Source organism: Buteo buteo, chromosome 7 (genome assembly GCF_964188355.1).
Source record: "Buteo buteo chromosome 7, bButBut1.hap1.1, whole genome shotgun sequence".
NCBI classification, from domain to species: Eukaryota; Metazoa; Chordata; class Aves; order Accipitriformes; family Accipitridae; genus Buteo; species Buteo buteo.
In genome coordinates, this window is record NC_134177.1 from 2437221 (window position 1) to 2450198 (window position 12978).

The window sequence follows — 12978 nt, forward strand, 5'->3', positions numbered from 1 at the left end:
TCTTCCCCTCACAGGGACAGCCGCGGCGGGCGCCTTCTCCTCACAGGGACCCCCACGGCGGGTGTCCTCCCCTCACAAGAACCCCTGTGGCGGGCGCCATCCCCTCACACAGGGACCGCCGTGGCGGGCACCTTCTCCTCACAGGGACCCCCACGGCGGGTGCCCTGCCCTCGCAAGAACCCCTGTGGTGGGCGCCATCCCCCCACAAGAACCCGTGTGGCGGGCGCTGTCCCCTCACAGGGACCCCCATGGCGGGCGCCGTCCCCTCACAGCGACGGCCGTGGCGGGCGCCCTTCTCCTCACAAGAACCCCCATGGCGGGCGCCGTCCCCTCACAGGGACCCCCATGGCGGGCGCCGTCCCCTCACAGGGACCGCCGTGGCGGGCGCCCTTCTCCTCACAGGGACCGCCGTGGCGGGCGCCCTTTCCTCTCGGAACCCTCGGAAGGACCGAGGCGTCCCGCCGGACACGGCGTGGAGGAATTGGCGCCAAGCGGAGCCCTGGGCGGGCGGCCATGGCGGGGAGGGACGGGGCTGGCGGCTGGCTTCCCGGGGGGGAGCGGGACCCTGCGGCCGCTCCGCCGCGGCACGGCGGGTCCGGGCGGCCCCGGGCGGCCCCGGGCGGCCCCGGGAGCGGGGTGCGGGCTCTGCCCCGGGTCCCGGAGCGAGGAGGGAGGCGAGCGGCGGCGGGAGTTGCGGATTTTGCGCAGTGCAAATTCCCCCTGTTCCTTCCCTGGAAAATATTTTGAGCCGTTAAGACTTTCCTCGATTTTATTACCTGAGGGAACTTGACAGAACTTGTAAAGACACAATTGCTATATAACTTCCACCGGTCTATTTTTCTTCAAAAGAAAGCCAAACCAAAACGCCGCGTTAAGTTTTGTGAAGCCGAAACTCAGGAAAACTCATATAAAGTGGTAACAAAAGATGCGCAGAGGTGAGCGGTGCTTCCTCGTCGTGCTATCGGTTTGTCGCGATTTCTACGGAGCAGAAAGAAACGTGCGAGCTCTACAGAAGGTGTAAACACAGAAAAGAAACAATATCACCGACGATTTAATATTAACAGTACCAGAAGTGACGTGAAGCCGTCCACTAAAACGTTACCCTTGTCAGTCAATAGGTCGCAAAGTGTCTTAAATTCATTACTTGGCACTTATTGAAATTCGTGACGTCGAAAATGGACTAAAAAAGGTGAAGCAAACCTGAGTGAAACAAAATATATTGTACTGACAACAAATGTAATGAAATAACAGCATCTTTTTTCTTTTTTTTTTCCCCCTTTTTTAAATAACTTAAAATACACTAGAAAAAATATGGTCAATATAAATAATTTTGTTTTCATGGAGAACAAATAGATACAAAGCCCATCCATACCAAAGTTCGCGTAGAAGAGCTTTCCCTCTGTCTTGGCAATAAGCATGAGGGTCTGATGGCAAACTGGGATAACAATCACCGACTGCAAGGTACCCCAGGTTAAATAGCTATACGTCTTTCAAATAATAATAATAATAATAAAAATCACAAGATTACGTGAATAGATACACCTTTATGAGATAAAATGTAAATGTTTGACAGTCAACTATCAATTCACAAGTTATAGCCAAAATAAACTTTGTTCGTGTGTATCAACATATTTTACATGTACCCAGTACCTCTTATTGGAATTTGCCGTTGTGTAAAGTGGTGGTTGGGAATTAAATACTCTTTTTTTTTCTTTTTCTTTTTTTTTTTTTTTCCTTTTGTTTTTGCCCTCAGGACAAGAGAGACCCGGCAAAGGGAGGCACGCTCCGCTCTCCTGATGCTTTCCGCTCCCTTTTATTTCAGAGGTGGGACAGCAAACGACCAACAAAGATTTAAGAGTGGAAAAGGTAGTGCTTGATCTCCCTCTCTCTTTCTGCTTCCCTCCAAGATTAAAAGAGAAAGAACCCAGCCACGTTTGTTTGTTTTGTTTTGTTTTGTTTTGTTTCTACTAAAGATGAGGGTGAAGTGCAAGTGAATCAAAGGACTCCATCAATGAAATACAAATACATGCAAGCCGGAATGCTGCTGGAGGAAGTATCCCGGACAGTTTCCCATTAGAAATTCGCAGAGAAATCATTGTCTCTTTTTTTTTTTTTCCCCTTTTTTTTTTTTTTCCCCTCTTCGTTGTCGTCTTTCTCTCTTCTTTTTGTCGCTATTCCAGACGTGGTTGTTAAACTCAAGTATCTGATGCAACGTGAAAGGAGGCCCGCCTCTCTTATCAAATTTCTCGTATTAAAGTGAACTTCGCAGAAAAAGGTCAGTTTCAAAACCTGTGAACTTCCCAGCTGCGCGTCTAGTTCCTCTAATTCTTTAAATAAGTATATATCTCCCGTCAGTTTCTCCTCTCCCTCGTCTTTTTTTTTTCCTTTTTCCCCTTTTTTTTTATTTAAAAACAAAAAAAAAAAAAAAAAAAAGAAAAGCGAGCGAGCCCGGTCACAGCCCCAGGGCGGCGGCGTGTTTCTTGGCCTTCAGGCGGAGGTCGGCGATGCTGGAGTTCTTGCTGGTGGTCTTGGCGGCGGCGGCGGCGGCCACCACGGAGGCGGCGGAGGCGGACTCGGCCAGGGTGGCCAGCGGTAGCCCGAAGGGGGGTGCGGGGAACATCATGTAGGGTGCGTGGGCCAGGTGCGGGTGGAGGTGGTGATGTGCGTGGGCCACGGCGCTGTCCAGCTGCAGCTGCGCCTGAACCTGCCGGGAAGAAGGGCGGCGGCGTGGCAGCGACCCACCCGCCCGCCGCGGTCCCGCGTGTCCCTCCGTCTAGTCCGTCCGTCTCTCTGTCCCGTCGTCCCTCCCCCCCCACTGCCACCCGCGACCCCACCGCCGCCCACTTGCCTGCTGGAAAGGCATCCGCAGCGCGCCCACGTTCACGTACGGGGCCACCCGGCAAGCTTCGAACTGGCTGGCGGCGCCGATCAGCACCCCTGCGGGAGGGAGGCAGCGGCAGGCGGTCAGGGAGGGACAGACAACCCCCCCACAAACCTCCGCATCACCCCCTCCCCAAGTACCTTTGTGGAGTTGGTTTTCTTGCTTTCGGCATTTGGCTCTTCGGTTCTGGAACCAGACCTGCGGGGAGAGGGTGTGGGGGGGGACGACAGACGGGACAGAGGGGGGGACACAGGGGTGTCACGGCCGCGTTGGCACCGCCGTGGGGAGGACGCGAAGCGCCAAGAAAAAAAAAAAAAAATTAAACCCACCGAGAACTAATAAAAAAACCCCAAACAACAAAACAAACCCCAAACCGGCAGACAAAGAAACCCGGCTGGGCTCCCTCCTCCCGGGCAGCCCCGGCTCATCAGCTCCGAAACGCGAAAGGCAGGGGAAAAAGAGTCAAAACATACAGAAAATCGACCTTCGCAGAGTGCTCGTTGCAGAGAAATTACTTTCCTAGCCCCGGTTTCGTCTTTCCACCTCAGGGTCCCAACAGACCTAAATCGCCCCCTGATATCTAATACTAACTGGCGATAATGGGTTTGGACGTTTGCACTGCCAGGCCTGAGAAGATCATGCTCATTAATAAATTAATTAATTAGCTTTATCTTCAAGAAAAACTAAACACCAAAGAGTTTAATGACTCACTTTTTTTTTCTTTGGCGGTGTGTGGGGGTGTGTGTGTGTGTGTAATTACTGTCACAAAAGCTTGGCTACAAAGAAGTTTAGAATTTCTCTGTTCCTCTGTGCGGTGGAGTGTAGCACGGAAGCGGAATAATTGTCTCATTATCATGATAATCTAATTTGCTTCCACAGAAAAGGCTGCGCATTAGACAAGAACATACTTTTAATATTGGAATTGTTGAAATGAATTTCCAGAATAAAGTTCTGCTTGCTTAGAGAAGAGAGGGGAGGGGAGGGAGGGAAGGAGGGAGAGCTCGCCTTAAAACATTCCTGTTTAAAGACAGACCTCTGCACCGCATCTCAGAAGCCACATCCACCAAGCCATCCTTTCCCCACGGCCAAAAAAAAAAAAAAAAAAATCTTTTTTGAGGTCTTACTTGAGGAGGCAAATATAAATGTGAATTTCCCCCGCCCTGTCATTTACTTCAGCCAAGGAAAATCTGCCCAACAGCCATGTTCGCCCTCAGCCTCCCGTGGAAACGCACATTCCATAATTTACAAATTAGTGCAGATGCGAGGCAAAATATTATTGCAAAGCGTTTTCCGGAACGATTTAAAGGGAATGGGTTTAATCTATGTAAATCTCCAAAAGTTATTATGCACCCTGCGATTTGGCATAATGGGAGCGCGGATTATGCCCAGCCGCCGCCGCGTTCTTTGTCGAGCAAACAGCCAGCAGAAGGAAGCACCTCCCTTTTACATTTTTCATAGCCAAGTTGAAGCCCTGCAACTTTGTTTGGTTTGGTTTTGTTAAGATTTGCTGGGCGTAAAGAGGCGGCCGCCTCGGCGGAAAAACGGGGGAGCGGGAAAAATGAAGGCTCTTTTTTTTTTTTTTTTTTTCGGTGGGTCAGGCCGTGATGACAAAAGCTGCCTATTATTACTTTTTCGGTTCAACGTGACCGCTCTGTTTCTGTCCTTACCCTATTACAAGATGCAGGGAAACCCCACAAGGATTGTGCGCATAGTTCGGTGCAGATGGTGGCCTACGAGCACAAAGATTGAGGGGGAGTATCTGTTACAGCGATACTTTCTGCCAGCTGCAGATGTTAGGGGCCTAAAACTACTCCATGTGTTCAAACAAATAATGACCATCATTTTCTCTTCTTTTATTATTAGAACGGAAATACACCGGAGCAGCTACATTTGTTCTCATTTGAGGAGCTGCCTTCCTCCCCAGCCGGGCAAAGCCCGGACCCTTCCTCACTCTCCATCTCATCCCGACAAAACTCGCAGAAACCAGCCCAGGAACCGATTCGGAAAAACTTTGGGAGGGCAGCCCGAGGTTAAAGGCGCAGGTTAAATCAAAGGAAGCCGTGGCTTCTCGGTACAGGAGAACGCTTAAAATAGCCTGGTTTTATCCCAGACTTTTGTATTTCATAAATCCGAACAAAGCCGGTCTGTGCACTTCGCTCAGTTTTCGTGCCGCTTCCCTCAAGATTTAAGAACTATGACGAGAAACGGGCTGTAAATTTTTTTGCACTTAGCAGTTCCTAATTTAGTTTATGGTCACTACATCTATAAAGTTAATTGGTACGTCCGCCCGGTAAGCCCTGCGCCAGGAGCAGCCCGGAGAGGGACCGCAGCCCACGCCAACAAAATAGCCATTGTAGCTCTCGCCGAGGCAGAGATGAAATAAACGCAGAGATTAAATAAAAGGCGACAGAGCGAGGGGCGGGGGGGACGACTTGCAAGGAGTCAAGCCACAAGAAAGCTCGGGTGGGGGGGTGGTGGTGGCAGTTTTACGGGTTTGCCGGGCGCAATTCTGCGTGGGGACCCCCTATCCTCGCTCTGACAGCCTGTGTCAGGAGCGGCGGGGACGGGGCACGACCGGCTTTTTTTTTTTTTACCGAGCTGGCCCCTTCCACCGTGCGCGCACACCCACGCCCACGGGCACCCATGCATCCCCACAGCCTGGCTACCTGCACCCTGGCCTCGGAGAGCCCCAGCCTCTGGCTCAGCTCCTCCCGCATGAAGGCGTCCGGGTAGTGGGTCTCGTCGAAAAGCCTTTCCAGCTCGTTCAGCTGCTCCAGGGTGAAATTCGTCCGGCTCCTCCTCTGCTTGATTTTCGTCTGCCCTTCGTCTTCCATTGCTTTCGCATCCTCCTTGCGGTCCTTCAGCTCTGGGGAGACTGGGCACGACACAGGCAGTCAGACAGGCGGGGCGGCCGGCACCGGGAACCGGGGAGGGGGGGGCTGCCCAGGGTACCAGCACCGGGAACCGGGGAGGGGGGGCAGCGGGGACGCCGGAGCTCATCCACCCCCCCCACCCCAGCCCACCGCTCCCCTCCGCGACGCGGGGAACCGGGAAGGAACCGGGGAGGGGGGAACCGGGGGGGAGCCCCCCCAATCCCTCAACCCCCCCCCCCCCTCCACGGCTGGGGCAGCCGGGAGCGGGGCCTAAACGCCCGGGCCGCGCTAGGCCCGCCCGCCTCGGCCGCTGCCTTTCCGGGCCCCGCTGCCGCTCGGCTCCGGTAACCGCTGGCGGCGGGGAACGGGGGGAACGGGGCGGGGGAGGGGGGGACCCGGCCGGCCGCCTCCCGCAGCCCGGAGGATCCGCACCGAAGCCGGTCAGCGGGAGGGCTGCAGCCCCCTTGCCCGCCCGGGGGGGGGGGGAAGCGCAGCAACAGGTCGCCGGTGGCTCTCCGCCGGTCACCGCGGTCCCTCCGCGCCCGCTCTTCTCTCCTGGCTTTTTTATTTTTCGTTGTTTTAATTTTTTTTTTTTTTTCTGCCGGAGACGCGTCCCAGGCGGGGGGGTGGTGGTGGTTGGGAGGGGGGGTGTCCCCTTGCGCAGACCCCCGCGGGACCTGCGCGTCGCGGGGGCTGCCCGCCCGGCCCTGCCCCGGCTGTTCGCCCCCCCAGCGCCCCGCTCGTTAACGCAAATTTGTTTATTAGCCCTTTCCCGGGGATGCTCCCGGCCGCGCTCCGCTCCGCGGGCAACCGCTCGTCCGAACAAAAGAGCGGCAGCGAACCGCGGGTGTCCGCGCAGCCACGGGGAAACCGCGCTGCCGCTCCGCCGCCGCGGCCCCGGTTGCCTTCCCGCTGCTACCGACAGCGGCGGGCGGCCCCGGTACCGGCACCGCCGTACCATGGCCCCGGCGCGGAAAACAAAAAAAGAAAAAAAAAAAAGAAGCGCGGAAAAAGCACGGGGCGTTTGGGAAGAAATCCGCCCGGCAGCGGAGACGGGGCTGAGCGGCGGCGGCGGGGCGGCCCGGCCCCACGCGTGTCCGCGCCGCCGAGACCCGCGGGGGAACGAAGCGGGCCCGCGTGGCCGGGCTTTCGTTTGTCAGCGCGGCTTCCCGTGGGATGCTAAACAGGAACAGATCGCGTTATGAGCAAGTTAAACGCTTCTTGAGATATTTTAATATAAACTTCGAGGCTGGCCGCCTCTTTCCCGGAACTGGGAAAAGGTGCCGAGCCGCCCGTTAGCGCCGATCGCAGCCTCCCCCACGGGCGCTGCCGCCGCCGAGCCCCTTCCACCCGCGACCGGCGGTCTCGCCCGCTCCCGCCTCCGTTCCGCGCGTTACCGACCCCGACGGGGGAGGGAGGGAGCGGGGAGAGGGAGGGGGGGTATGCGTGTGGGAAGGAGGGGAAGGGAAGACGGGGGAGCCCCCCGGTGCCGCCGTTACCGTCGCTGAGCTTGGGGGTGGCCGCCTCGGCGGCTCTCTCGGCGGCGGCGGCGGCGTCGGGCTCCCGCGGCGGGGACCGCCCGCCGCCCACCCGCGCCGCGGGGCTGCCCGCTTCGTCGCGGCCCGGTTCCGCCGCGGTTCCGCCGGTGTCCCGCGTTCCTCCGCCGCCGCCGCCGCCTCGGAGGGGCCCGCTCTCCAGCACCTCTCGGTAGGTGATGAGTTCCTTCTTCTCCTTCGCTTTGGGATCAAACGACTTGGAGACAAACGCCGTCAGCTCCTCCATGGCCGCGGCTCAGGGGCGCGCTGCCCCGCTTCCCCGGGTGGGCATCCACGGGGCGGGCGGCGGCTGCGCTCCGGACCGGACCGAATCCCGTATTACCGTTACCGTTCACCGTGCCGCCCGACGTGCAGGGCTCTCGGGGTCTGATAGAGCCGCCGCGATTGAAGTGGCACTATTTATACTTTGCAAAGCCTGCCCCTTGTTCCCGGCGAATTACCTCCCCTCGGAGCTCTCTGAATGAAACCCCCTTCTCCAAACCGCCCGCTTTACGCCGCCCTGCCGCGGGGCACTGCGGCCAGGGCACCGCTCGATCCGCCCTATACCGCGCTCCGCGCCCTAATTAATTTAATTAGGCGACGGCCCGTACGCCAGGTCCCGCGGGCGAACGCGGCGCGGGAGAGAGGGGGCCGGAGCTGCGGGGGAGTGGCCAGGGGCGGGAGGAGAAGGGGGGGGCGTGGGGGGGGCGCAAGATCCGCGCCCGCGCAGCGCCCGGCGGGGTGCGGGGAGTGCGGGGCCGACCCCCCCCCCCCCTCCGCGGACGCGGAGGGGGGGGGGGTCGGCCCCGCACTCCCCGCACCCCGCCGGGCGCTGCGCGGGGGAGCCGGGGAAAAGTTCCTCCGTGGACGGGCAAATCCAGCAAATAAATTCCCGGTTAATTGACAGTGACAAATACCGCCGTTATCGTTCGGGTTTTCTCACAGGGCGAATCGAGGCATCAGATTAGAGCGAATTACGGTATTTATTGCTAATATTGTTTCTCCTTTGTCGTTGAAATCCCATTAAGAGAGCGGGTTTGTTGACAGAAGTCGCCTCCCGTACACCTTTGCTGGGGCTCTAATAAATTATTCAAAATTGTTTAACTCTTGCTTATTTATTGATTTTTCATTTGACCTTCGGAAAGGCGACTTTACGGAAAAGAGCGTTTATTTACTCGAGCGGGTACGGTACCGAGGATGGAATTAGCATTTCTCCAGCTCCAATTCCCCACGCCTCAGCCGCGGTAGGCAACGATTTTTTTTATTTTTATTTTTTTTACCGTTGCTCCGTCGCAGGCAGCAGAGCGGGTCCCGCCGCCCGTGAACCGGTCCCGCTCCGCCGCGGGTGGACCGGGATCCGGACGGGAGCGGCCGGGAAAGATGCCCACCAGCGGCTCTTCCATCCCGGTGTTTTCCTTTTTTTTCTCACCACGCAACCTTTCGCGATTCCCGTGGCGGGGAGCGCGTGCTCGGAAACTCGCATTAAACTAACCGAATTCGTCCAAAGACAAGAATTAAGTGGGGGGGGTGTGTGTCGATCGTTTCGTTGCGTTTCTCCCCCGTCGCTCGGCGGAGGTTGACCTCGGGAGGCGGACCGGGACGCGCTCCCCCCCCCACCCGCGGCTGGGTCCCATCCCTTCCCCCGGGGGCACAGCCCGGCCCCTCCGCGGTGCCCACGCCGCGGGGGGAATGCTGCCCCCTTCGGCCGCGGGGACGGTTGTCAGTGCCGGGAAACACCGACCCCCCCCCCCCCCCCCCCAATCACTCCGAGCTCAAAACGACAAACACCCCGCGCCGCCGCGGAGCCCCGTCACCCGTGGGGGGGGGAACGGGTGGTACACGGACCGCAGCGGCAAGGTGCGCCGGTAAGTCGTTGCCGTGGTCACCACGCCAGGACAACGCGCCGTGGAACACGCTGCAGCCGCCGGTGGGTAGCGGGTACCCGGCAGCGGCCGCGCGCCCCTCGCCGCCCGTCACGCGTGGGGAGGGCTCGCCCCGCCGGGGAGGCGGGAGCGCCGCAATCGATTCTTCGGCGCTCGGCGGCGCTGCCTGGCCGCCTGGATGAACTCGGCGCTCGTTTGCTGATGCCTGCCCACCGCCCAGGAAGGCGCTGAGCTCAAACCGGCAGCCGCGGCCCGGTGCCGCCTTCGCTCCCGCGGCCCGGCTCGGCCTGGCCCGGCTCGGCTCGATTCGGCTCAGCTTCTCCGGCCGCTCAGGTAACGTGGTGGGGCCCGGCGGCGAGTCCAGCCCCAGCAGGGACAGGGCAGGCCGCTGCGGGACGCCGGGTGCGCCCTGCGGCCTGCTGCTCGTCCTCCCCCGGGCCGGGCCTGCCCGGTGTTGCCATGACAACGCCGGGAGCCCGCCGCGGCCTGGCCGCCGCCGGATTGCGGGGCCCGGCCGCCGGGTCCTGCGGCTCCAGGTGTGGAAACGCTCCGGTTTGTTTCCTCTCCCGGGCCTCCCGCCCCGGCTGCCGGGTCTCCGCCGGGGTCCGTCTGTCGTAGGAGTAGTCGGTGTGTGTGTGAGCGGGGAGCGCGTAGTGCCTGCGGTGGGTGTTGCTGTCCTTACCTTTTGGTTCTTGGGGTGGTGAGAGGGAAGGATTTGTGTAGAAGCTTACTCTCCCAGCTCTCGGTCTGGGAAAGCGTGGGCAAAGAAGGTACGCGATGGTTCTTTTTTTTCCGTGTCTGATGCGCCGTTTCTGGCAGCAGTTGTTTTAGGTATTTTCATTTTACGTTTCAGCTAAAGGCAATTCTGGGTGCTACTTTTTTTTCCCCGACGTGAATGAAACTTGTTTTGAGCAGTTTAGCTGTTCTAATGATCTGGAACAAATCTTAAACATGTTTTTAGTGGTTTAGCATGATGTTGTACCCCATGAGTGAGGAAGGTAGTTAGAACTTGATCTAAAAGAAATACCAAAAGTTGCATCACCAAGTTCAGATAAACTTTGTTGATCTGTAAGCTTGTTCTGAAAGTTGGTTACTTGGAAGAAATGCTGATCCACTAATGCACTTAGTGAACTTACTTGCATTGACCTAAAATAGGAACGTTTGTAGTTCTTGCTGCCTTCATGTGGTGGAAGGCCAGTTTGTAGAATGAAGACTTACTGAGCAAAAGATGGCTTCTGGAGGTGGTCTCTTAGTCGATGAGGATCGTACCAGGGTTGGAGATCTTGGTTTGATTCTCCACTTTGCTGTTGGTGTCCTGGATGGCCACGGGCATGTGGTGTCTCCCTGACCCTAGTTTTTCCCACAATTTGGAATCTAAAGATTTGAAGCTGAATTAAGGAATACTGTTATTGTAAGTAAATGGTTCATTCATGATTTTGAATTGAGGCAAACTTCCTTCAAGTTCAAAATTAATGATTTTGAAAAATACTGTTGACGTCATTATCAAAGAGGATATCTTTTATGTAACCAGAAGGCAGTGTTCTGGTATGTTTGGTGTCTGTGGATTCTTGCTCCTATGGGAGAGATTGTAAGAAAGTAACTGAGTCCTGTGATTCTGTGATGTCTAGACTTTCTTCTGAGGTAACCAGTGATGGTAGCTCTCTGGTAGATGTGATTCAGGTGTTCCTCCTGCAGTGATCTGGAAACTTGGCTAAGGGAAAGAGGCACCACTGGATAAGTAAGTAAAATCAACAACAACAATTCAGGTTGCTGCCCTCGTATAGAACAGCCACCTTATTCTCTTTTCTGATCACGTCTCCTCCTCTACTGAGAGTACTTCTTCTGAACTGTAGAGCAGGGGCAGTTTCCATATAACTACAAGCTTGGTGGGGGTAGTTACAAAGACAGTCTTTGATCTGTAGACACATAGAAGCTGTCTGAGAGGGACTTCTACCGTCTGCCTGTTTGTGGTTTGCCTTTTTTGGGGAGCAGCGCTGCCATTAGTCACACTGTCACTCCTATGTGTTAGCTAGTGAGCATGTTTGTTGAGGACTTAGAATAATTTTTACTTCAGTTAGACTTGTTTCCTGGCTGAAGCTCACATAGCATCTCATCCTGATTTGTTGATTCTTTCTTAAAGATGGACTTGCACAGTTCAGCAGGAAGGAAGGGGATACAGAGATGGTTGCAGTATGTTTTCCATCGGTGCCCTTCTAAGCGGTTATAATTTCTTAAAGGATCTTGTTTGTAGAGATGCTACATAAACAGCGCAGGTGGTTAGTGATTATTGCAAGTTAGTTATAATCAAAGTTTCTTAGTAACTAACAAACATAAATTGTTTGGATTTGATGCCGAACAAATGTGGAGGTTATTTTGTCTTCATCGCTTCTGGATGATTATGGTCACTAAAGATTGTATTGTTTAAGTGGATGCTGTGCTCAAGATACAGTCTGCTGCAGCAATTAGTTTGCTGGATAACAACTTCTGATTAAAAATAACCAAACGATATTGTTTTCTTATAATCTATAGTAAATACAGTAATAGTTTGAAACTCATGTTTGAAAATATGTATTGCATGCTTGAAATAATTCTAACATCTATGATACAAGATTGAACGAGGTCAGGTCAATGTGTGTATGCTTCTTGCTACCTTTTGAAGTGTACGTTACTCTCTTTGAATAGAGTTTTTCTAGAGAAGTCCATTTCCTACGTCATCTGTGTTTTCTTTACATTTTTAAATGCAGGGTGGGAGGTTACTTAACTGTTTGCAGGTGAGCTTGAAAACACTGTTTATGACTTTGCCAAATGTAAGTAGTTGGTTTGAAATTTTTGATGTTGATATTTTCTCTTGGTAAAACGCATGTATGAGAGTATGCACTTTGTTTTCATTTCAACCAAAGTGTTGCAGCGTCAGTTTTCAGAAACAAGACTTAAACAAAAATTAATTATTAAAAAAACCAAAGGCCTGGAAGTGTGTCTTTTAGGTACTTCAACATGCCTGTGCTCCAGAATGGGGACTTAAAATTTACCAGGTCCAGCTGTTAGTCATCCTATTGAAAAGCTGTTCAATTTCAGACAAAATTGCAAGCCTTCAAAATGTTGAAGTTCACAGGCATTCACTAGAGCCTTCAAAAATACTTTAGTAGCTGATTCATTTGATGTTGTGTTCCAGCTCAGGCTTCAGCATGAGTTTCCATGTGGCTGCTGTGGGTCCTCATATCTTGAGACAGCATCGTCTGAATTCTCAGTGTTCCTTTGGTGTTTGACCAGAGTAGGTTGATCTAAATTCAGAAGTGGGTGAGGGAATATGCTTAAGAGTGGATGAGAAACCACGCAGGGGGAAGGTTGGGGCTGGGTGATGGAAAAGAGTGAGCCTCACTGATGTAATGGTCAGGAGACTGTCTCCCCATGGACGCCTGGAATGTAACCCTGGTTCTAAGGTCATCTGAAACTGTTCATTCACTGTTGGTGCTTGTTAATGTGCCTTTTTCCTCCTCCTCCTCCTCCTAGTATTGCTCCATAGTCAGGATACAAGCCTACTGCTGCCTCTTGTGCCTTGCCAGGCATTGAGAGCCGCATCTTCCACGGTGTCTACACGTAGAGGAATTGGCAGAAGCATATCTCCTATTGCAAATTCATATTGCTTCTGCCTGAGAAGTAAGGGTAAGGAGCCTTAAAAATATGATTCCCCATAGCTGTAAGGGTGAACTCACTCATGTCACTCTGTTTATGGTACAAGTCCTTGTGGTGGATCTGCAGACTTTGTACGGAAACAGCCAGGTAGGAAAACCCCACGAGATTCAGCA

General features: G+C 54.6%; 1 protein-coding gene across 1 annotated transcript; it reads right to left on the reverse strand.

Annotated features, from left to right (window-relative positions):
- Positions 1 to 790: 790 nt before the first annotated feature.
- SHOX2 (SHOX homeobox 2) lies at positions 791 to 7726 on the reverse strand. The gene is made up of 5 exons (XM_075033180.1): positions 7254 to 7726; positions 5548 to 5756; positions 3022 to 3079; positions 2849 to 2937; positions 791 to 2704 (listed from the first exon to the last, which is right to left on the reverse strand). The coding sequence occupies exons 1-5, from the start codon at positions 7534 to 7536 to the stop codon at positions 2453 to 2455; spliced, it is 891 nt and encodes a 296-aa protein (XP_074889281.1). The 5' UTR covers positions 7537 to 7726; the 3' UTR covers positions 791 to 2452.
- Positions 7727 to 12978: the final 5252 nt, after the last annotated feature.

What these genes read in the sequence shown, in the direction of transcription:
- SHOX2 (XM_075033180.1), bottom strand. Translation starts at nt 7,536, where the DNA reads ATGGAGGAGCTGACGGCGTTTGTCTCCAAGTCGTTTGATCCCAAAGCG. An exon ending in TCTCCGAGGCCAGGGTGCAG is followed by an intron (nt 3,080 to 5,547) that starts GTAGCCAGGCTG and finishes CTCTCCCCGCAG; the next exon opens with GTCTGGTTCCAGAACCGAAG. An exon ending in TGCGGATGCCTTTCCAGCAG is followed by an intron (nt 2,705 to 2,848) that starts GCAAGTGGGCGG and finishes TCTTCCCGGCAG; the next exon opens with GTTCAGGCGCAGCTGCAGCT.